General features: G+C 42.9%; 1 protein-coding gene across 1 annotated transcript in view; it reads right to left on the reverse strand.

Annotated features, from left to right (window-relative positions):
- The window catches only part of LOC137520706 (unconventional myosin-XVIIIb-like), an 816,938-nt gene that overhangs the window by 281,356 nt on the left and 509,673 nt on the right, over window positions 1-25,909 (reverse strand). The window contains exons 30-34 of the mRNA XM_068238990.1: window positions 22,059-22,213; window positions 13,079-13,202; window positions 9,062-9,262; window positions 5,994-6,104; window positions 3,865-3,969 (exon numbers count right to left, since the gene is read on the reverse strand). Of these exons, the coding sequence (XP_068095091.1) occupies window positions 3,865-3,969; window positions 5,994-6,104; window positions 9,062-9,262; window positions 13,079-13,202; window positions 22,059-22,213 (696 nt within the window). The remainder of the gene's footprint in view (window positions 1-3,864; window positions 3,970-5,993; window positions 6,105-9,061; window positions 9,263-13,078; window positions 13,203-22,058; window positions 22,214-25,909) is intronic.

Genomic DNA, 25,909 nt, shown 5'->3' on the forward strand with positions numbered 1-25,909 from the left:
TGTAAAAGCTGGTCAGCAGTTTGCGTGGCATACCAAATCTCTTCAGTTGACGCAAGAAGAATAGCCTCTGCTGGGCCTTCTTCTGTATCCTCCCATGTCCACGCAGGCAAGGACAGGACGCTCTGTCGATCTCATGGTAATGTCGGACAAGCGGACATTCTTTAGTCCAACTCCTCACCTTAGCCCTTCCGGATCCACCCTCCACCAACACTTCGACCGGCTGGTAGCTGACTACCTGGCCTTAACTGCTGATGTAGACAACAGCGATGAACCCGTGGACTACTGGGTGCACAGGCTTGACCTGTGGCCAGAGCTGTCACAATTTGCCATCCAACTTCTATCTTGCCCTGCCTCAAGCGTCCTTTCAGAAAGAACCTTCAGCGCAGCTGGAGGCATTGTCAGTGAGAAGAGAAGTCACCTAGGTCAAAAAAAGTGTTCAGTACCTCACCTTTATCAAAATGGATGAGGCATGGATCCCAGAGGGCTACTGCCCGCCCGAAGACTAAGTCAGTCCCCACACACAGCATATCTTCCTGCACGCCGTGTGACTGCCTGCCCCAAGACTAAGTCGCTCCCCACACAGCATCTCTGCCTGCAGGCCACTTGACTGCCTTCTCCATGGATTCCTGGATTTTTAAGGCCGCTGCTAGCAGCGGCCGCTAACAAACACAATAACTATTTTTTCTGGTGCGTATACATGCCTGCCTAATTTTTCTTGCTGCACTGCGGCTGCAACAACAAAACAAAAGGCATGTACATGTGTCAATTCCCCTTCGTGATCATTACCTTGCCGCGGTGAAGGGGCTGCGTATCACAATCAAGCAATGACCGCCGGCTATATGAGTGTGTCGGGGGGGGGCACACCCAAGATAATAAGGTCGTTGCTTCATTGTGGATAGACCAAATTCGATCAGCTGGACAGTCACTGTTGTTCTATTATTGAGCTACCACAGCCCGGCGACCATATGGGCTGGAAAACTGCCATGGCCTGCACTCTCGCCATGGTGCGCCCCAGTCCAACAAGGCCGTCACTACACAAACAGCTGTTTCCAATGCGTTACACAGTGAGCTTGGTGTGTCAGTGTGAAGCAGTACTCTAAACACACTATCTGATTGATGTATACCCATGCAAGATGTTTTAAAGCACTTTATGCCTCCAATTTAGCATTGCAATGTGATTTCTGCCCTTAAAACGCTGCTGTGCCTCACATCCAGATTATTCCCCGGGACTTTTGGCGTGTATCCCACTCCGCCCTGCAAAACTCCAGGTGTTAGACCCCCTTGAAACATCTTTCCCATCACTTTTGTGGCCAGCATAAATGTTTATAGTTTTCAAAGTTCGCCTCCCCATTAAAGTCTATTGCGGTTTGCTAAGTTCGCGTAAACCCGAACTTTTGCGGAAGTTCGCGTTCGAGGTTCGGGAACCTGAAATTGGAGGTTCAAGCCATCTCTAATTAACCATAATTGCATTAAAGTCTATGGCAGCGGCCTTTTCATCCACCCTCATCCTGCGCCCTTTTTTCCTGCTACCAGGAAGGACATGTACACTTCAGGCAGCTGGAATTGCAAGGTAAAAATGTTATCCTCTACACCATTATGTAACTGTGTCAAACAGAATATCAGGATTGAGTGGATCATGATAGTTTATTGCTAATTTCTGATATAAATAGTTCCAGAAGTGTTTAGTGTATTTTGATCAAAGAGAAGGAATATCCAGGAGCAACACACTATATTAGTATAGCACACTTCTCAAAACTTCACTAACTTCTTCATAAAGGCATAACAGTAGATACAAACATATACTTATCAGCACATGCAGGTTTAAGAGTGTTGCAGAGGATGGTTGACGATAGTTTCACTCTGCAATGTGGTCTTGAGAAAGCCTACGTTGCAGGGCGAAATGATCGTCGACCATCCTCCGCACCTCTCTTAAACCCACACGTGCCAATAAGTATATGTATATATGTATATGTTTTTATCTGCTGTTATGCCTTTATGAAAAAGTTATTGCAGTGTTGAGAAGTGTGCTATACTGATATTGTGTTGCCCCTAGATGTTCCCTCTCTTTGGACAAAGCAAATGATCTGTCGTTTCTCAATAGATTTCAATAGATATAATGATCTGTCGTTTCAGAACCAGCTGCACCACAATTGTATATGAATCTAGTATATCAGGCATAGAGCTGGTGTGCACTTCACTTTTCCCTTTTATTTGCACTAAGTGCATAGTCTACAGTAGCCTTAAAGGGAACCAGAGATGAACGATTCACACAAAATAAACATATCAGTTGACAGCTTGTAAAGAATAAATGCTCTACCTGATAATTTTGTTCTGGTGTGCCTTTTTGAGTGTTTTTTATCCATGATTGCTCCAGGAAATATCCAATATGGCCGCCGGCTCATATCTCTTCTGCTTCCAGGTTATAAACTGTTCTGGATGTGCTGTCTATAGACTATAGACAAGCAGGGCTGCAGCAGGCTTTCATCTGTCTGCTTTCAACTTTATTATTCTGGTATGCTGTGTGGCTGCCTGTAGGAAGTGTCTCTCATAGAAATGAAACTGCATACAGTAGATAATGACTGGCTGCACACTGCACACAGATACACTGTCTGTTTCAGAGCTTCTTTCTCAGCAGCAGCAGCCCCTCCCATGTCAACAGCTCTGAGTATGAAATCTGAGCCAGGAGGAGGAAGGCTTGGGCTTGAAAAGACTCCACAGAAGAGTGACTCAGCTATAATGATTCCAGGTCAAACCTCGACTGAATCATTCGGTGGATTCTTATCACAGTTGCTAACAGATAGATTAGACTGAGAAGAATAAAACTAAAGGTAGCCATACACTGGTCGATTTGCCATTAGATCGACCAGCTGACAGATCCCTATCTGATCGAATCTGATCAGAGCGGGATCGTATGGCTGCCTTTACTGCAAACAGATTGTGAACCGATTTCAGCCTGAAACCGATCACAATCTGTGGAGCCGCCGCTGCCGCCTGTCCCCCCCCCCCCCCTGCATACATTACCTGAAGCTGGCTCCGGGTCCTCTTCTCCGCGCTGCACCCCGCACCGCATCCCAGCATACACTGTGTCACTCCGTGACCAGGAAGTTCAAATAGAGCGCCCTCTATTTGAACTTCCTGGTCACTGGAGTGACACAGGAAGTTAATGTACGCTGGGATGGAAGCAAGAGCGGTGCAGCGCGGAGAAGATGCGGAGAAGACGCGGAGAAGATGCCCGGGAGCCAGCGGCAGGTAATGTATAACTGTATCGGATCGGCCGCCGCTAGCGACGCGCTCCCTACCCGCGGGCGATCGACGGAAGTAACCCGCACGCCGCGATCGATGGACCGATCCGATTTCGGGAGGAAATCGGATCAACGGGTGCGTTTAGCATGAACGATTGGCAGCAGATTCGATCCCAGTGATCGAATCTGCTGTCGAATTGGCGGTAAAACGGGCCAGTGTATGGCCAGCTTAAAAGCAGGGTAGGTCATTACTGTCATGTTCCCACTGATAAATGTAATAAAATACATGAGGGTGCTTCGTCTCTAGTTCTCTTTAAGGCTAGTATGCATCAGAGAATTTGCCATCAAATTGACAGGTCGAATTGATAATTACTAGCATGTCCAATCTGAACCTGATTGAGGACGGCATTGTTTTTGTGTGGTACCGATCTGAAGATCAACCCCATTCTCACTCAGGAGCAGATAGGACATGATGAAAATTATTGATTTAACCCATCAATCTGATCGTAAATTCACTGTGTGTACCAGGCATTACGTTAAATAACAAAACAGATATGCAGATATTCCACAGTAGTTTTATGTTGATACGTTTCAGTAACTAGCTGGCAGAACAATTCCTTACCTGTTCACATAAGGTTCCAATAAGACCCTCCAAGTCTTGTTTTTCATGAAGTACCATCTGTTTTTCTTCATATTCCTGATCTAACTGCATCTCAAACTGCCGTAGCTATGACAAGCAAGAAAAGGTACATACATCAATATTTATTTATTTTATATTAATATAATGCTGACGTCTTTTGCAACACTTTACAGAGTTTAGTCTTGTTGTCACTGTGGCTCAGAGAAGCTGTGTCCATGATAGTCTAGGGGCAATGTTTTGGGGAAGCCCTTAACATATCTATATGTTTCTGGGATGTGGGAGGAAACCAGAGAGCCCAGAGGAAATCCATGTAAACACAGGGAGAACATACAAACTCCATGAAGATTCTGCTCTGGCCTAGATTCGAACCAGGCACCCAATGCTGCAAGGCCACTATACATATAACACTCTATATGCAGTCTATAATTTTGCTTTCCTAACCAATCGGATCAGATTAATGAAATTGATCAGAATTTTAGTTCGATCCCATCCATCTGATTGGTTAGGAGATTTTTGTCTGTTAGTGGACCCAAACTATCATTTATGATCATTCATAAGAAGAATCGTTTGTAATCGAACGTTCAGCAAATTGTATCATTAGTGGCCACCTTAGAGCTGCTGCATCATTGCATCTGTATAAACAGGATGCTGGCAATTTTTGGTGTTGCTCCCCATGTTTCCAGTGGATAGGTAAGGCAGCATTCTGCAATTAGACATGAATATAGCAGATGAAGAAAAGAGCCAGAATAAAGAAATCAAACAGAAGAATATTAAAAAAAAAAGAAAAAAAAGAAAAAAAAAAAGAAGAACAACAAATAAGGATTTTGTTGTTGGAATTTTGTAAAAAGAAAAAAAAATTAGGCTTGGCGAACTTGGCTCACTGCAACCTGCTCTTGTCCGTTTATAGACAACAATCCAGGAATCAGGGCCGTGCATGGAGATCTCAGGGACAGTACTGTTGCTAGGGCAGCAAGGTGGCATAGCACTTTTGCCTTGTAGCAGTGGGTTCCCGGTTCAAATCCTAGCCAGGGCATAATCTGCTTGGAGTTTGTATGTTCTCCCTGTGTCTGCGTGGGTTTCCTCCAGGCACTCTGGTTCCCTCCCATAACCCCAAAAATTGGCCCTAGACTACAATACATATGCTACATTATACATACGTGGACATATGACTATGGTAGGGATTAGATTGTGAGCCCTTCCGAGGGACAGTTAAATGACAAGACAATATACACTGTACAGCGCTGCAGAAGATGTTGGCGCTATATAAATAATAATAATACTGTTGAGTATGGTAATATTCTTTATTTTACAGAAACAGAGGTCAGCTTTACTTACAATAACAACTCAGATAGGTACTACCTAAGTTTCCTATTCAATTATGTGAATTATGTTTTTTGTGATACATCTGGTTTACAATTGAACACACTGGCTGCAGTCTCAGATACCCCACCAAGTGTCCTTGAGGATAAATTGTGGCTTACAATTTCCTTTTTTTTTTCTTTTATCAATTCTTTATTTGCCGAATACACTGTTTATACATATACACTTCACATTGTTAATCTTTCATACATGACCAATAGCGTACCAGCAAATAATGGAAATGTACGCAATTACAAATTACAATTTACAGAACAAAGTATCTCATTTTCTCATATCACAGACTGTGATCAGCACCTATGTGCGCGAGCTAATAACATTTTAATAAAAAATAGTAAAAAATGAACCGGCTCTATCTAAATTGCTAATATCATCCCACTGAAGCACAGGCATTAGTTTGTGATTAATTAATGACCAGTTTTAAATGAACTGCCCTTGGCCACTTCAGTATGAACCAAAAAGCAATTAGGATGATTTTTCCTCCGCAATTTGTAGGACACTTCAGGAACATGATCATCTACAGGATTAATATTAGTACTAAAATCAACACATATTATCAAATAACAACAAAGCTAGGAAGAGACTTGAAAAAATGCAAATAATAAATTACTGTTAAAGATGGTGTATTTCTGCAGTAAAGATAAAACACTGAATATTGATTATTTATGTTAATGCACAAATAACATTCCAACAAAAAATTTCACACTTTCTTAAATGACTGATCATTAACATACCCGTCTCTGACATGACTGGCGAATGTCCTCCAGTTCTTCTTCCTTGTCCTCCAACTCTTTCAGCTGCATCTGTTTCATACGCTCAATTTCCATTTCAAAACGCACACGCATCTGTTGTGCAAGGACAGGAACTGTGTTACGAGTACGCCAACCCAATTATACATCAAACACATGATGCACAATGCATATTTTTTAAGTATAGCTATTTAGAATATATAATGTTTTTCCACATAATTACCTTGGGCCCTGGAGGGAGAGAAAGGGCTGGAACCCACAAGAGAACAAAAATTGTTATAACTTTTTTTATTGTTATTGTAGTAAACACAGAGCGATTTCTGGAGCAATTGCAGGGAATGCGATTTTGCACCCTGCATTCCCTGAGGCAGGGAACACACTTGACTGTTTTCGTGCACGTTTTCTGCACGGAAAAACTGAGAACTCATGTTAATCAATGGGTTAGTTCACACTTAGTATGTTTTTCGCACGCAGAAAAAAACTGACATTCTGTATCATGACTCTGCACATTTTGTCAGTTTTCTCTATCAATTACATCAGCTGCTGTGAAAAAAAAATGCATGTGTTTTCCTGCATAGAAACACACCTGGAGCACAGAAAAAGTACGCAGAAAAAAGTGCGCGGAAAACAAAGATAAGTGTGTTCCTTGAATGAAAGAAAGCACTTTATAATGCTGCAATTTCAGAAATGTACTCCTGTGAAATTACCGGCATAGGCTTCGCATTAGCAAAGTGCTTTTGCAAGTGTTGGTGATTGCTCAAAAGAACAAAGCACTGCAGGAACTGCACTAGTGGGTCTCAGGCTTAAATCAATAAATGGCACAGGTACAAGGGTACAAAGTCCCACACCGTCACTCAGCGTTCATTGGGTGCATATCCAGGGTAGAAATCCAAACTACCATTGAAGATACTCGATAAGCCAAAGAGAGGTTTGCACACCGTTTCTAAAAAGTTTTTTTTTATTAGATCAGTTAATCCACACTGTTAAGCTGACAATTGTTTCGGGGTCCCACAAGGTCCCCTTTATCAAAGCACAGAGGTAGACAATAACATAGGCATGCCGGCCAAGTGCATTCTTAAATACAATAAGTAACATAATAGGGGCACCCCTAAGGCCTTAGGTCTCAACTACTCCACTGTAACCCTGCAAGCTGAAACACATTGCTGCTGAGCAACTCAGGTTACACTGCCACGGCCAGCATTAAGTGCCAGCCAACCTACTCTCTTTTACTGCAAATCCTCCATGAAATGTTCCACAAATATTTAGCTCACACCAGCTTTCCTGTTTACCCTATAGAGATAGGAGCCATGCATACATGCACAGATACAGTCAACCAGCTCTGGATCAGCTATATATGCACACTACAGGTAGACAACCTGGCCCTCCAGAATGGGCCTGTAAGGCCTGACAGATCTCTTGTCTTCTTTCAGCCTCTATACCCCAATTTAATACCACACTCTTCACCTACACGCCAAGCCCCTGCGTGAACGGGAGACCACTACTCCTACCCGACTACGGTTATCCCGTAGGACTTCAGAGTGCAAGGAATAGAGACTGAGATCAGGAAGACAAGAGTACTACCAGAGCTCACTAAAAAAGATAAACGTTACTGGATGATATGAGGGAATAGTGCAGGATGTACTCGTGGAGGAGATAACACAGCAGTAGAGTAGACTAGAGACAGGGATTAAGGTTGCTCAGAGGGACCACAGCTTTGAGCTTCCGATAACTGCCACAATAAACAAGACTAGGATGATTGCTCAGAGCGACCACAGCTCTGAGCTTCTGTTGTCCGCCCCACTGAATAAGACAAGGACAGACAAACAGACAGGAATATTTGCCAATCTAATCACCAGTGATGGGCCAAAATTTTGCATCGTAATACGAAATTTCAGGGAAAATCGTAATTGATTTCGTATGTGATAGTAGTATTTCATAATTTTACGCAATTTTTCGCGTAATTTTCGTGCAATTTTGCAAAATGTTGTGCCGACTTTGGCAGTTAATAGTAAAGCCCCCATACATGCTATTGCTACATATGTTAAGGAGAATAGTGGGTACAAGTCAAAAAAATAATTTTTCAAAAAGACTGCAGTTTTTGAGAAAATTGATTTTAAAAACGCAAAGAAAAATGGTTTTAAAATTGTCATTTTTCCAAGTTTAAAAATCATTTTGCAAATCGTAATTATGTACAGGCATAATTGCAAAAATGTACACAAAATGTTGCTGATTAGTTACGATCATCTACCGCAGCGATGGCAAACATCCACACAGGCACAAACAACACAGAACAAGAAGGAGCGTAACTAATAGCAACCGCTGCCATAGTCACATCCACAGAATGTGAACTAGCAGGAGCACTATCCAATCACTACCCTAGTGATGGCTGTGTCCAGGCTAGCAGGACTGGAAAGACTTTGCTGTTTACCCACGCAGGAAAAACAGCCATTCACAAGGAAGCAAGACAAGGTAAAAACAATAGACATGGGGCCCGGCCAACAGTTATGGCAAAGCTGAAAGCTATGACAGGACAAATGTTAATGAAGGAAGAGGATTTTTTTATGGACATTACCGAATGAGAGCAGGCATGCAAATTCCAACACAGCTGAATGGTAATCTCTCAATTCTGTGTTAGTCTGGTTGAAGACTGCAGGCTGATATACAGATGGATAGAACTCACATTACAAATGGATGCAACATTATGTAGCAACATGTATGCAGGGAATTCAGCACTGTCTGGCTGCAGCTCAGCAGCAACAAGCCATAGGTGGATTCATGACAGCATCCTGAGCTGTGCTGAACTACGGAGTGATTGCAGATGGCAATGACACTTATTGTGAATACTAACAAAACAATTCAACTGAATGCATGCAGAGAAATCAGAAATTCAGTTACAACCAACAGGACATACTACAGGCGAGATCATGACAAGGCCTATTCTATCACACATGCATCAGTACCGTGACTTGTACATGATTAAGCTATTATCTGGTGGACTTATACAAGGGTGGACCCTTATGGATCTATCCGGCTTATACCTGTTACATAATTACCTGTTCAAGGTGCTGGATGGAATTTTCTTGCTCTTTCAGCTGCTGGTTCTGTTCAGCAATGCTGGATTCCAGCTCCCATACTTTCTTCTTTAGAGAGATCACTGAATTGTTATCCAGGCCAGTAGATGTGGAAAGCTCTTTTATCTGTTTTCCCAGCACCTCAATCTGCTTTGTTAAATTGGATGTTTCCTGTTCCTTTAGCTGTAAACAATACGAAGAAGTAAAACCAAGAAACACCGTTTTCTTCATGCTGTGTATTTGTCACATTGCTACAAGTAATGACATTACATCCCATGGCCTTGAACAACAGCTTACATGACAAATCACAAGGCAGTCTATAAACAAATGAACCAATAAAATATAAATGGATTTAAATGGTGGCATAATTACTATATGACCCCATAAAGACAATTCAACATAAGAAAGGTAAACTGTACAACACATGTGATATGATGGATGCTTTACAATTATACATGGGGTCTTACCAACACATTACACTGAAATTCAATAAAAAGCATTTAAGGCAAAACAAAATGTGTGTTATGTTTATGACTTGACCTTACAGAAAATATGTGACAAATTAAACTAGTATATCAACACTAGCCAACCCGCGTCGTAGCATACGCCGCATCTATCTATCTAATAGAGTACGTGCCTCAACCTTGAAGCAAGAAGAAGTAGGCTTTCCATGAGAAAATGTATGCGTGCTCAAACACCAAGTTTAACCCTAGCAAGTCTGGCTTTGCAAATCTGGCCTACTTGGCTATTCATGAGGCAATGCTTATGCAAATATGCATTTGCTTTCGCATGCCAAACTATGCAGGGTCAAAAACCAATACTGCAAAGAGCTCTCTCGCTGCCTGGGAACCACAGCGGCACCCCGGAGTGGGAGGCTGGGTGGCGCAGCCGCCCCCCCCCCCCCCCAAGCGTGGCCAGCGCTGGGGAGAGCCGTCCGCACCCACCTCCTAATATTAAAAACAGCCACTTACCTTAACGTCCATTGGGTTCTGCTACATGCGCATCAATTTTCTCATGGAAAGCATTTTGTGCAGTTTGTATCCTTTGGAGGCAGGCGGTGGATGGCTTGCTCCGGTGGTGTGAACCCTGGAGTGAGTGCGCCTGTCCTCCCCCCCCCCTCTGGAGTGCTGTATGTGAGCCAGCCCTGAGCTCTACAGCTCGGGGTGACCCATGCTTCTCTCCTTTCTCATGTGGTGCCCCCAAATTAATGCGCATGTAGCAGAACGCAATGGACGTTAAGGTAAGTGCCTGTTTTTAATATTGGGAGGTGGGTGCAGACGGCTCTCCCCGGCGCTGGCCACACTTGGGGGGGGTCGTCTACGCCACCCAGCCTCCCCCTCCGGGGTGCTGCTGTGGTTTCCAGGTAGTGAGGGAGCCTGGGACCCTGCGGTCCCCCCAGTTGTATAAAAAGGGGGCATTGGGAATCCTCCCTGTGGCGCTCCTGGAGGCCTGGAGCACACCAAAAACTGCTAGCAGATCCGCAAAATTCTAGCAGATTTTGAAACGCTTTTTCCTTTTTTTCTGTAGCATTTCACCTAGCATTTTGCGGTTTTGTAAAGCGTTTTTGGTGTAGTAGATTTCATATATTGTTACAGTAAAGCTGTTACTGAACAGCTTCTGTAACAAAAACGCCTGCAAAACCGCTCTGGACTGCCGTTTTTCAGAGCGGTTTGCGTTTTTCCTATACTTTACATTGGAGGCAGAAACGCCTCCGCAATCCAAAAAATGCCTCACCTCGGGAGTATGCGTTTCAGCAAAACGCCTCCCGCTCTGGTGTGCACCAGCCCATTGAAATACATTACCCAAGCATATCCGCAGCCGCAAGTGGATCGCAAAACGCTGCCGAACCGCTCTGGTGTGCACTAAGCCGGATAGTGCTAATGTAGCATGTAGCAGGGTGACTGCTTTGTGGTATTGGTTTGTGCATGCATTTGCATGAGCATTGCCTCATGAATAGCCAATTAGGCCAGATTTGCAATGTCAGACTTGCTAGGGTAAGGCCTCTTTTCCATGGACTGTGAATAGGCAGTGAAATGGCTCTCAAACTCTCACAACTGCTCACTGCTGCCTGGTAACTGCTCACTGCTGCCTGGTAACTGCTTGCTGCTGCCTGGTTACTGCTTGCTGCTGCCTGGTAACTGCTTGCTGCTGCCTGGTAACTGCTTGCTGCTGCCTGGTATCTGCTCACTGCTGACTGGTAACTGCTTGTTGCTGCCTGGTAACTGCTTGCTGCTGCCTGGTATCTGCTCACTGCTGCCTGGTAACTGCTTGCTGCTGCCTGGTAACTGCTTGTTGCTGCCTGGTATCTGCTCACTGCTGCCTGGTAACTGCTCGTTGCTGCCTGGTATCTGCTCACTGCTGACTGATAACTGCTTGCTGCTGCCTGGTAACTGCTTGTTGCTGCCTGGTAACTGCTTGTTGCTGCCTGGTATCTGCTTGCTGCTGCCTGGTATCTGCTTGCTGCTGCCTGGTAACTGCTTGCTGCTGCCTGGTAACTGCTTGTTGCTGCCTGGTATCTGCTCACTGCTGCCTGGTAACTGCTTGCTGAGCACACAGCTCAACAGTCCGTGGAAAAGAGGCCTTAAACTTGGTGTTGTGTCTCATGCAAAGTACTTATTCTTCTTGTTTAAAGGTTGAGGCACTTAGTCTATTATATATATAGATAACATTTCAAAGTATTTACAGCAACTTTCCAGAAAATGTGCCCTGCACCCATATCACCCTGAGCAACACAACAGTAATACTTCATTTCTAGATGTGGTAAAGAAATACAAAATAACCTTTACCTTCGTTTAGACCTTTTCAATATTATGGACTATCCTCACCTTATTATATTGTTACTGGGATCTAGATAACAAGCCAAAAAGTTGATGTGGAAGTAAATTATATGATGATTGATCCCAACATCCTACACTTACCATAAATCCATATTTCACCCCCCCCCACACCTCCATTTTATCTGTCTAATAATATATTTTGCTGAATGTTTAACATATAAAATGATAAAGCCATCGATTGGAATTATGTTTCGGTATAAGAGAACAAATATATTAATAATATTTATCATAAACAATGTATTGTTCATTTTCCAGAATTCTTATCTTGGTTTACAATGATGAAAATAATGGTTAATATTCACAGCAATACGTAGGTAGGCAGGAGGTTAGTGTTAGGATTAGGTGGTGGGGGATTAGTGTGAGCGTTAGGTTAGGTGATATTGGCATTATCTAGCACCAAAATTCTCAAGAGCCTTTATTCCATATACACAGTGTTAAGTGTAGTCACTGGAAGAACAATGTAAGGTGTAACTAATGGGTAGTGCTAGGTGTAGCTGATGGAAGGATAGTGTTAGGTGTAGCTGATGGAAGGATAGTGTTAGGTGTAGCCAATAGAAGGATAGTGTTGGGTGAAGCTGATTGAAGGATAGTATCAGGTGTAGCTGATATGAGGGATAGTGTTAGGTGTAGCAGATGGAAGGATAATGTTAGGTGTAGCCAATGGAATAATATTGTTAGGTGTAACCAATGAAAGGATAGTGATAGGAGTCATGACCGAAAGTTTTGTGTTAGATGATCACAATAGAAGGTTCAGTATGAAACGGAAAGACTAAGAGGGTAGTGTGACGGGATAGTGTAGGATAGGAGTTTAATGCGAGCTATAGCTCTTATACAGTACAATATTGATAATATAATATTAACGATATTACTAATATTGGCTTAGCCCGTGCCAAACTCATTTGCATATATACTTAATATACACAATTTGCACTGCTCAGAAAATTGGTAATCTAGGTAACACCTACTTTGCAATCAATTCCTTTGTCCCAACTAGCCACTTTACAAGTAATGTATCCGGAATCAACTACGAAAGTAGTTTATATAAAGGTAAAATAACCTCTGGTACTATGCTTCTATACCAGACTAGGAAAACATTTGTACCTAACACTGCGCTCTAAATCAGCAGCCCCACAATGATTAGCTGTTCTGCCAACCATCTCACCTCTAGCTGTTGACGTAACTTGCCCACTTCCCATCGGCATGATGTATTCTCCTGCGTCACCTTCTCACGCAAGCTTTTCTCGAACGCTGATTCTCCAATCGCCTGAGCTAATTGCATATCAAACCTGTGGGGAAAAAAGTTCAATTACCCTGTTTTCCTGTAAAGCTCTGAAATGTGATGAGGGCCTGAGAGAATGTTGCTCCAGAATTAGATACACAGCAAGTAAAATGGCAGGCTAAAGCAATATCATTAAGCTGGCGAGTTACTTTCGAATACATTTGTACAGTACATTTCTCTTCTGTCGCCATAAAGGGTCATAAAATGTCCCCGACTGGCAAAATGCTAGGATCATGAATCAAACGCTGCTGAACAAAGTTACAAAATCATGGAAATTAGTCATTTTTATTCAAAAGAGCAGTGCTTACATTTAATCCTGCACAGCCCTCCCTTAAGCACTGTTACCAACATCCAGCAGTTCAGCATTTATCTCAAACAACTTGTTATTTGGAAATTCAACTTTGAAGCAGCAAATAAAGTCTGGAAGTGCCTAAAAGTATTTTTCCCCTTTTTCTGTATTTGCTTATATCTTTGGCTAACACACCTAGAAAAATCTGAATATAATTCATCAATTTTACATAACATGCGAGACATGGATCAGTGCTATAAATCATCAAAGCAATGCTTTGTAGCTCTTTACCACTTTAGGGACTCTTTCTTTCTGGGCGTTTCATCTCACATTGCACGCTTTGCGCCAAGAAAAATTACTTAAATTGACTGTATATCACAAAGGCGGACTTATATATACTGCTAAATACAAACCCAAGACTGAAATAAACATGATTGACTTTATATAACACTGATCCTTAAAGTGTTAGTATACCTATGCCCAATTGTGCTTAAAATGTCTTAAAATTGGGCCTTGATCATTAATTCTATATGCTTACATTATTTAATTCATCCACTTTTAAGATACTGAAATGTGACTTCTATTATGTGCATCATAATCTTCTATTCTGTGCTTACAATGAAGGTAAATGTGCTGCAATGTGTGGCCTGTTTGAATTATGTGCTTCCAAACGGTTTCCACTAGTCTGGTATTAACCCCTTTACTTGCATATGTATTAGTGCGCCGCCGGTGAGTTAGGTGCAGTGTGAGACAAATGACTGCTCACCATGCTACAACTCAAATTCCTGGTGGCATAAAATACCATTCCCTCTCAGAGTCATAGTACCTTGGAGTGAGAGGTAATTCGAGTTACCTTGGCATGGGATGCAAACTATAGTATTACGCTATGGGGGCATCCAGCTCGGGTGCCTTGTAAATTGTTCATCCTTATTGTATACCTTATTCTGCCACAGATGTCTACATATGCATGTGAGATAGTTCCAATCAGAATACACAGGATTTTAACAAAGCTTGGAAGTAGAAGCTGATTAAGTCGTGAAGCCCTAATTAACTGTGGCTTGAACAATATAACACTGAAAATGAAAGCACAGTGGGCATAAAAGATAATTGCCCCTTCAAAATGTTCATAATTTGGTGCTTTGCAGCTTTCACCACCATCTCACCTTCACCATCTCAGGACTGCTGGATGTTGAATCTATGTCCTATTTATGGACATTAGATGCTGACATCATGTGGGTCTCAGGTCATCAGCGTCCTGCACTCCTGCTATGCTCTGGTAACATGATCACTGCTATTATTTCACTGATCATGATGTTAACTAATGGAGGAGCATTGCTGCTCCCTCCAAACTGTGTTGATCTGCTCGGCTGCCTGTGCAGGCAGAAAGCTTTTTGACCATTGTGTAGGTTTGCATGCTGCAGGACTCTGGAAAGAAGAGCTTCTGTCAGTTTTGCAGCTTGTGCTTGCAGAGGAATTTGCATACGTTGTCATGCAAATTGCCTGGCCACATTCATTGGAGGCGTGTACTATGTCTTTCCCACAATGCTTCGCTGGTCATAAGGAGTCTTCCTGTGAAACACTCTGGGGAGTGTCAGCCATGCTCTCTGTTTGAAGATCAGCTTAGAGTATTCCTGAATCTGCGCTAGGCAGGTTTTCCCTAGTGCAGTTAGGATTGTTTATCTGTTTTGTTTGTCTGTTGCGATTGTCCTGTCCCAGCGGTGGTCGACAAGGAAATCGTTCTGATCTCTGTTCTTGGAGTATAGCTGGTGCAGCGGTTGCTACCAGCTATCTCTTCTGATCTGTCTCTTTGGATCGCGCTAGCCACTTTTCGCTAGCGCCGTGGATCCTTCTGTTCTGTCTCCTGGGATCGCGCTAGCCACTTTTCGCTAGTGCTGTGGATCCTATCTCTCGCTTGTCCCTGTTTTCGCTGTTTTCGTGTGTCTGTCTTGTCTGCTACGAACGCTTGCTGGAGGCTCGGTGAGGTAACCGTTAAGCAAGCGCTCGCGTCCTCTGTTTCATGTTTGTCTGTCAATGGTTAGTTAGGCGTGCTTGTCTCTATTGTGCTTATCATGTGGAGACCGCGCATAACCGCGTGCACTGTTGCGAATGAGTGCGGTGTTCGCGGTTAGCTAGCGTTTGTTATTTTCCATATCTCCTCATTGTATTATTTGCTGTGCCTTTGCTAACCTCGTATTCTGTTCTGATCTGCCTTGTGTCACGTCTGGCGATCGCACCTCTCGCGATCGCGTTCCTGTTTCATATCTGCTGTTGTGTGTGCACAGTCGTGGGGTGGCGACTAGGTTGGCGCACACACATATACAACCTGTACCTTTGCTCGTCTCATTCGCAATCGCCTCTCTTGCGATTGCGTTCTGCGCTTCGTACAAATCCTGTCTGGCATTTGTGGAGGTACAGAGGATTGGTTCCTCTGCACTCCCCAGCGCCATCTGCCGACAGGAATTTTCCCTCTACCGGTGCGTAGCACCTTTTGCTGGGTGCCTGCAAATATACGCTTGTGGAGGATTTCCGCCGTGTCAGCGCACGCGTTGTGCGCTGATCACGGAGAAAGTTCCACAATCAGTACACAAACCAACTGCACCTGTCACATCCACTTCCAGGGAGTAAGCTGTCATCTCCTGCCAGAGATCAGGAGCCATTGCATTGGCTCCTGATCCTGTGATCACTTTGATCGTGTCATGGCAAGGAGTGTTAATTCTTGTGCATGTGACAACAATATCAAAAGTGCACAATAAATGTGGCCTGCATGGGAGAGGTGCAAGAAAGACGCCACTCCTCCCAAATATGGTTTCAAATAAGCTTTGCCAAATGCAAGTATTGTAGTATTGTTGGCCTTTACATTTTGTTAGGAAAACTAACACTTTAAACACTTAAAAGTTGTGCAACAAGAAAAAAAAATATTTATTTTATTTTTGAATAGTGTGGAAAGAAATCTGAATTCCTTGCTGTTGTCTATATGCTCACTGAAGAGATTTTCCATCATACAATGGTCATCTTGCAGTAAATTACATACAAGGGACAAACGAACATCAGCAAGGGACCACACAGACTTCAAAGGGCTGGAAGAAGTCCCGGGTAAGTAAAGCTTCTTTTTTTTACCTCAGTTTGCTTTTAACGGTTAAAATACTCAAACTGGTTTTGGACTAATTTATAGGATTATACCCAGGTGTATGTTTAACAAATTTTACCAAACAGGTAGGAATGATCATTATTTTGATATGTAGTTCGAAACACAGTCATAAACTCCAACAAAAAACATCTGTGTATAAGGCATAAAACTAGGAAATGAACAGACATACTCTGCTACCAAGGTGTGGTTGTGGAAGGCAGTTTCATGTCACAGGTTACGGTTAGAGATGGCCCGAACTGTTCACCGGTGAACGGTTCCCGGCTAATTTTGGTGGTTCGCGGAGAACCACAAACTTTTGCGTAATTTCGATTGGCCCCCATAGTGCATCATTAGGGTCAACTTTGACCCTCTACATCACAGTCAGCAGGCACATTGTAGCCAATCAGGTTACACTCCCTCCTGGAGCCACTCCCCCCCCCTTATAAAAGACAGGCAGCGTCAGGCATTGGACTCACTCGTGTGCCTGCAGTAATTAGAGAAGGGAGAGCTGCTGTGCAGAGACCTATAGGGAAAGATTAGTTAGGCTCTTGTAGGCATCTTAGCTTGCTTCTTGCTGATTCTTATTGCTAAAAAAGCACCCCTCAACAGCTCTTTTGAGAGCTAATCTTGTTCTTGCGATCTTTTTTTTGTGTGTGTGTGTGTGTGTGTGTGTTCCACAGACACTTGTGTTGCATAGACAGCCTTGGAAATTCCTACTGTGTGTGCCACTGCCAGGCCCAGCAAATTCAGTGACTACCGGTGTGTGTTCAAGGTGCATATTGTAATACCCATCACTGCCTACACCTACCTGTTGTTCACAGTGCACCCACCTACCTACGTGAGCGCACGCAGTGTCACTGTGCCTGTCCGGTACCTATCGGTGTGTGACAGGTGCACATTGTAATACCCATCACTGCATATACCTACCTGTTGTGTTCAGTGCACCCACCTACCTACGTGAGTGCATGCAGTGTGATATATCACTCTGTGCATACCTGTTAACTGCACCTGTGTGACTGCACATTGTATTAGTCAAGTCAGTGCATACATTTCACTTCATCCCCCCCAATATGGACAAAACAAAAGGCAGAGGCAGGCCACCGGGCAGGCTTGTTCGAGGTCGTGCTGTCGTGATTTTGTGCAGCCTCGACCAAAGTACAGTGTTCAGAAGAAGGCACGTGCCATAAACCCCCAATATTGTCAGGACGTAGTTGACTATTTAACACAGAACACCTCAGCTTCTGCACGGAAGCGGGACATATCTTCCTCCTCCTGCTCTGATTCTGGCACCCCACTTAACACTCAGTCGGCCGCCACCACCAAAGTGCCATCACCCCAGGGCTCAGTGGTGTGGAAATGTTTTTGTGTGTCTGACTCAAATGAGAGCAATGCCATCTGTACTCTCTGCCACCAATAATTGAGCCGTGGATATACCAAGACCCGCGTAGGGACAACTACCTTACGAAGGCACATAATTACATAGCACAAACTGCAATGGGATGACAACTTGAGGAAAAGCTGCACACAAAAGCAAAGCCACACACCGCAGTGGAAGATACCAGGCCCCAACTTTTTCTCAAAAAAGGCGATACCTAAACTGTACCATGATGTTGAAAGGCAAGTGGTGACATCTCTGGCACACACCGTTGGGTCAAGGGTCCATCTGATCACGGATGCCTGGTCTGCAAAGCACGCTCAGGCCTGCCCGAAGACTAAGTCAGTCCCCACACACAGCATCTCTGCGTGCACGCCGTGTGACTGCCTGCCCCAAGACTAGGTTGCTCCCCACACAGCATCTCTGCCCGCAGGCCGGTTGACTGCCTTCTCCGCCACCACCAACAGGGTCCAGGACTCCAGGTGGATTCCTGAATTTTTAAGGCCACTGCTAGCAGCGGCCGCTATACTAATTTTTTTGGTGCGTGTACATGCCTGCCTAATTTTTCTGGCTGCACTGCAGCTGCAACAACAAAACAAAAGGCATGTACATGTGCCAATTCCCCTTTGTGATCATTACCTTGCCGCAGTGAAGCAATGACAATATCACAATGAAGCAATGACCGACAACTATATGAGTGTGTCGGGGGGGGGGGGGCACACCCATGATAATAAGGTCATTGCTTCAGTGTGGACAGACCAAATTTGATCAGCTGGACAGTCACTGTTCTGTCATTCAGCTGCCTCAGCCCGGCGACCATATAGGCTGGAAAGCCGCCATCACCTGCACTCTCGTCATGGTGCGCACCAGTCCAGCACGGCCGTCACTACACAAACAGCTGCTTGTGGTGCGTTACACAGTGAGTTTGGTCTTTTAGTGTGAAGCAGTACTCTAATTACACTCCCTGATTGATGTTTACACATGCAAGATGTTTTAAAGCACTTTAGGCCTGCAATGTAGCATTCAATGTGATTTCTGCCCTAAAGAGAACCTGTACTGAGTAAAAATATTTAAAATAAACACATGAGGTAACTTCAAATGAACATTACATAGTTACCTTGCCTTCAGTTCCTCTCAGAAGCTCACCATTTTCTTCTGACAATAATCCCTTCCAGTTCTGACAACATTTTGTCAGATCTGAAATATATCAATTGCTGTCAGTAAAATATCAGTTGCTGTCAGTTATAGCTGAGAGGAAAACTAATGTACCAGGTAATGCCCATGTTTCCCTATGGCTCAAGTGGGCGATGTTACAGTTTAACTGTGTGCTGACCAGAAAGCTGTCATGGGTAATGACCATTTTCGAAATGGAGGATGGAAAATTCCCTTGATCACAGTGAACAAACAGGACGCGGGACAGGAGAAAGACACTGAGGAGTAGACTACATGGAAGGTAAGTATGACTTGTGTATGCTTATTTTGACTTTTAATTTTCAGTTCAGGTTTTCTTTAAAACGCGGCTTTGCATCAAATCCAGATTTTTCCCCGGGACTTTTGCCGTCTATCCCACTCATCCATGCAAAAACTCAGATGTTACACCCCTTGAAACATCTTTTCCATTACTTTTCTGGCCAGCATAAGTGTTTCTAGTTTTCAAAGTTCGCCTCCCCATTGAAGTCTATTGCGGTTCACAAAAGTTTGCGCGAACCGAACTTTTGCGGAGGTTTGCGAACCTAAAATTGGAGGTTCGGGCCATCTCTAGATACGGCAACACTGAGCACAACAGCAAGACACAAAAAAGGGCCTCATCCAGTTTGCTTTTTCTCCTATGTTTTCTCCTAGGAGATAATCTTCATCTTCTTTTTAAAATAACTTTTTATCACTTTGCAAATGAAAAAGTACCAAAAAGTAGGTGAAAAAGTAATTAGAATTATTCTGGCTCAAGGCGAGAAGCCTGGATTTTGTGTTTTTTATTCTGAGTATTGTCTTGCTTGCTTGGTTAAAAGGCCTTCTATTGATAAGGTGAAATTTCACCTATTAGAAAACTTGGTATTGAATTGAATATGGCCCAAAGTATTTATACTTTATGGTCAAGGTCTCTCACTGACAAGTTTTCAAATTTGAGTGGTTCTCAAACTCTTGTAAAGAAGCAGGCAACATTGAGTATCTTAGACAGTGGTTGTGCAAGAAAACCTAGTGCAGCAGTTAAAAGATAAATCATGCCCATTTCCCTTCAAAAGAAGACATCCAACATAGCCATTAGCTGTGTCCTGGCCGAAATCTGTGGGGTCCAGGTGCACTTAAAGGTCTTCATGGTACAACTGCTGTCAAAACACTAATGTCATTGAGTGTATCTGGGATTACATGTAGAGACTGAGGAATTTGAGGCAGCCAACATCCACAGTAGACCTGTGGTTAGTTCTCCAAGAAGCATGGAAAAATGCAACTGCTGAGTTCCTTTAAATATTGTGCGCAAGCATACCTAGATGAGCACTGAAGCTGTTGTTATATATATATATATATATATATATATATATATATATATATATATATATATATATATATATATCTTCTTAGTAGATTTATATGTGAGTGCTTTAACAAATCACTTATAGCTTGGCTTTTAAATTGTTGCATCAATACAAATAAATCACTGGTCTGATGGGTTTCAACACAGTTCCAGTGTTTTCAGATTTATTTTTATGTGCTGCACTACAATGCAAGATATATTGTTAGACAAGGACAACCAGTAAATCAAGGCCAGGAGGATTTGCTGTACAATATTTAGCTCTAGTATTCTAATACAGTGCAATAGGTAGCATACCGTATATTCCAGTACAGAAAGAGTTCATGGTAATATGATTTTGTAAAAATATTTCTGCGCATCTTTCAAGCAAGGATTGAATAGACACATGCAATGGATGGCATAGTGGAGTGCAGTGGTTAGTGTATTGTACCCCAGGCTAGTACATGTAGGTGAGGAGTTACAAGACAACATGATAAGGCTAATACCAGTCAGGGGCCAAGGCACAGGAGAGAGTATGAAGAACTGTAGGCGCAGTAACCAATGACAACATGTAAGTGTTATATTAATGTTTTAAATAAAGTTTTAAATAAGGATTTTACATTATGCACTTCATTGATGTATTTGGCCCAGCAGTCAGCTTAAAGGAGTAGGTGCTTAATAAGAGAAAGCACAATAAGAAGTGTCTTTGGAGGGTGATTACAATCCCACAAGTGCTATCTAATTCTATTAGTTCAAAGGGTCAGATTGCTGGTTGAGTGCAGAAGCTTTGGGTGTGGTAGAGGCTGGCTCTATCTCATAGCTTATCCAGGCTTCTGGGGCCTGATATAAGAAGAAGCCACAAGGACAAGATATATTGAACACACACAAAACCTTGGAAAGGCTGCTTTTATAGGGCTTGGAGGAAGCCCCAGGTATGTATAAATCTTTTAATATGGTTCCTCTCTGGTTTTCTTTAAAACAGACCTGAACTCAGAATTTCCTCTCTGCTCTAAAAGATTAGCAAAAGTATAATGATCTCTCAAGGAAAACATTTCTTTGTTAGAGTCGACACAAATCCTGCAATAAATCTGCAGTGTGTCTACTGCCTGCTTTCATTGGTGTATACAAATTAGCTACTCTGACGAGGCAGCAGAAATTTCTGAGCTGACACAGCTGAGAGATCAAATTACAGTTGTAATTAGTCACAGTTGAGGGGGAATCTTCCTGCAGAAGTTATTATAATTTCAAAATATCTCTCATCATTGTGAAACATTAATTGTCATCTGCATTCATAGAAAAATGTCTACTGCGTGGTAGATGTGGTTAATCAGGATGTACCCATCTCACTAGTATCTTAAAAAAAGAAAAGTAAAGTAAAACACCTTTGATCAGTGTAAACAATAGTGCACACATGAAATTGTAGCAGGAAATCAGTATTTACTAGAAGGAAGTGGAATGAAAGGATTGCTTTAAGTGCTTCCAATAAACAGGGACTCGATAAAAAAATAAAAAAACAGATGAAAAATAAACATTTTGAGTGGCGGCACGTCTCTGTGTTCCACTTACTTTCTCTGCCTTTTCTCCAGCTCATGGTTTCTGATCTGCTGGTTTTCCATCAAAACTCGAGTGTCTTCGAGGTCAGAGGTCAAGTGCTTACACTTTCTGGCTGCTTGCTGCGCCGCCCGCCTCGCACTCTCATATGCACTCTGCAAATCACTGAGCTGTGGAACCAAGAAGAACGGTGAATAAAACTAGCAATTCTAGTCCACAATTTATGCTTTTCAGCAGACAGCTTTTTAGTAGAAATTGTTCTTTAATGGACATATCAACCCCAAGCAAGTGTAGTATTCCTGTGTTTCCATTACTTGCTTTGTTACGGTGTACAATGAAAACAAGCCCAAGAAAGCTGTTTTTACTAAATCAGTCCCTGCTGGTCAATGATGGAAATTGTAGAGCTTGTGCACTTGAAGGTTACTGGCCTGTTCCAACAGGGACGCTGTCATTGCATGCTATAGATACAACAAAACATTCATTTATTTTCATTGTGCAGAGCCAATTGCAGGTTTTGTGTGAGGCTATAGCATGCATAAATACATGTTTTCTATGCACATTACCCCATCTACTATGTATGCATAGCTCACAATTGTCCCACTTCTGGAGAACCAAATCCCTTTGTCCCTCTTTCTTCCTCATTTGTCCTCTTTCAGGACTGGTGTACAGATCTGTATAAATATATGTATTTTTCTACTAAAAATGTATTTCATGGAACCTTAACATTTGTATTTGTCTGATTTCCGTTTTACGATTTTTAATCAGAAATGCTGATTTCTGACAATGCAGACATTTCAATTCTGCGGACTGCGAATGAGCATTCCTGCATTATACAGTAGAAGCCTTGGAGGAACTAAACAAAGTAACACAACCCCATGTAGAGCAACTGTTACGTGATCTGAATTAGTTTAATACTTTATTTCCTGATGTCAAGCCTCATGTGAATCCAGCTATTAGTATGGTCACAATTACCAGCTTGTTGTATGGAGCTTGAACTGTTGGCTTTGGCCATCTCCCCCTTCTCCATTCACACTGTGACATTACTCCACTCGCTGCCCACCTTTTCCTCCCCAACTGATCTCTTCAGACTGCCCTTTGCCAAGTTTTGTGTTTTGGACAGTACAAAGCATAATTTGTCAGCAGTACTCAACAATTCAATTGTAGGCAGGGAATACATTGTCGTTCCATGCAAAAACATATATAGTGATGTATGATGTAGACCTGAATATGCCTATGGAAAATGGATCCCTGTTTCAACTCTCAAAATGTTGGGTGGTATGGAAAATACTGTAATATAGGTTCAGAGTATCCTGGTTGTCCAGGAGGACCCCCTGTGGGACCATGTTATTTCAACACTTGTGGCAAGTTTTATATCCTATACAATAAAACCTAACTGTCCCTGCGTCATCCACTTTTCCTGTCTGTCCGTCCGTCCGAAGATTTTTTGTACTGCGCATGTGCGCAGTACAGATTGCCGTTGGGACGGGAGGTTGGGCCAGGGAGCAGGGCGGCAGTGTGCATGCGAGGCAAATGGGTGCACGCGGCGGGTGTGCGCACACGCAGCGGGTGCGCGCTCGCGCTCTGAGTGTCAGCGGTAGTTTAACTACCTAGAGCCCGTTTCAAAATGGGCTTAGGTAGCCTAGTAGGAGAATAACATGATAGCAGCTTTGGCTCTGCATGATTTGTGAGTATGAAGTGAAGTAGGGCTGAGAGAAGGTGTCATTAATGGTGCATGAATCCATCAGGCCTTGGGCACTCACCGGGGTTGCCTGCACTGAGATGGGGCAGTTGAGTTCCCTGACACTTATACTCAGGAAGCCTTGCCCTAGCTTTGTCCTTTTTTGTTACATTTTTAAGTAATGCATTATATTATAAATGTAAAATTGTGAGCCTATGCACATTATTGAGAAGCTTGCTGAAACAACATTGAAAATACCAAGGCCAGCAAAATTCTGTTTTCATTCTCAAGACTTAGAATAAGTTAACTATGATCTTGGGTCGCTCTGGGTCAAACAATGCCCAGAATGAAAAATGGCAATCATTATAAAGTTGCATTAAATAAGCAGAAGTCCAACCTAATGAGGCCTATAATTAGACAGTGAGCATCTGAAACTGCAAGAGATGATTCTTTTCACCAGTTTCGCAAAAAATAAACCATCTTAATTATATCTTAATGTACAGAGAGCATCATTTGTGTATTAGGTGAAATGACCTCTCTCGGAATGTGCCCTGCCACTGTGAATGGCTAGGCTTGATGTCTTTCAAGCCTCCTAGTGCTTATTAAAGCTAACTTATTTGAGCTTTGTTAATACCTTCTGTTTCTAACTAGATATAGCATTCAGTGTTAAATATTCATGGGGTTTGCTGATGCTGGACCAATTTATACAGAGCCTGAATTTGTATGTTGGTACAAAAAGAGAGAGAGAGGGAGCGAGTAAGAACAAGAAAGAGGGGGAAAGAGAAAGTTCTGCAGTGATGCCTGTTGGCTCGGGGTCCTTCTTAAGTGTTCTTTTTCCAGTGGTTGACTAGATAATAGCATCAGTGAATGTGAGACTGAGATTATGATCCATCTAAAACAATTCCAACTTTGTAATTTAAAGGTGAAAGAAAAGTAAAGTGATGAAAATACAGCACTGTGCTAACAAGACTTTTTCTTAGTTTTCTTACTGTTAGGTCCTGCTGCATAGGAAATCTAACACAATAGATTTTGTTAAAAAGGGGCTCTGCTTGGGGGCACATATAATTCAAGGACAACTTAAGTGAGAGGCATATGAAGGCTGCCATATCTATTTCTTTTTAACCTCCTTGGAGGTAGCCCCCGAGCTACGGTCGGGGGAGAAAACCGCAGCTCAGAGCAGTAACCCCGCTCTATGCAGAGCAGCAGGCGTTTCAACTCACCTCCTGCCGCCATTCTTCTTCCACTTCTCCGAGGCTCTGCTCCCCCCTGCTGAGATTGACGTCTGTCGTCATGATGACAAACAGAAATCTCACTTTAGGGTTGCAGCGCCACCTGGAGGATGGAGGGAAAACTGCAGCGCTGGAGCCCAGGGAGGTGAGTAATTGCTGGGGCTGCTGCAGACTCTCTGCTGGTATGATTTAGGGTCTAAAAGCACATGAAAAAATTGTATCGCTTTTAGACCCTAAAATCAGAAGGAATTGTACACCCAGGGAGGTTAAACAATACTTATTGCCTGGCTATCCTTCTGCTCATCTGCCTCTAATACTTTTAGCCATAGACTACTCTCACTTCAGTTGTTCTTTACGGCTCCAGGAAATTTGACAGTGCACAAATTACTGCCTGGTGCTCCCGATTTTCCAGTGCCATTTTTGCCTGACTCACTGCTTGGAGTCAGGTCGAGAATGTTTGCTACCAAATGAAAACTGAAAGACTATAATGGCTCAAAAGACTTATGTGGTAAGGCAGAAAATGACATTCTGCCCTGATTAGTCTGTAACTTGTCATGAATGGGGCACACAAAGTTAGGCAATTAAAGGATACCCCAACTGAAATGTGACAGGATGAGATAGACATGTGTATGTACAGTGCCTAGTACACAAATAACTATGCTGTGTTCCTTTTTTTCTTTCTCTGCCTGAAAGAGTTAAATAGAAGGTATGCAAGTGGCTGACTCAGTCCTGACTCAGACAGGAAGTGACTACAGTGTGACCCTCACTGATAAGAAATTCCCCTTTTTTATCTCCTTCTTGCTCTCAGAAGCCATTTTCTGCTAGGAAAGTGTTTTATAGTTGTAATTTCTTATCAGTGAGGGTCACACTGTAGTCACTTCCTGTCTGAGTCAGGACTGAGTCAGCCACTTGCATACCTTCTATTTAACTCTTTCAGGCAGAGAAAGAAAAAAAGGAAC

This window comes from Hyperolius riggenbachi, chromosome 1 (assembly GCF_040937935.1).
Source record: "Hyperolius riggenbachi isolate aHypRig1 chromosome 1, aHypRig1.pri, whole genome shotgun sequence".
Classification (NCBI taxonomy): Eukaryota; Metazoa; Chordata; class Amphibia; order Anura; family Hyperoliidae; genus Hyperolius; species Hyperolius riggenbachi.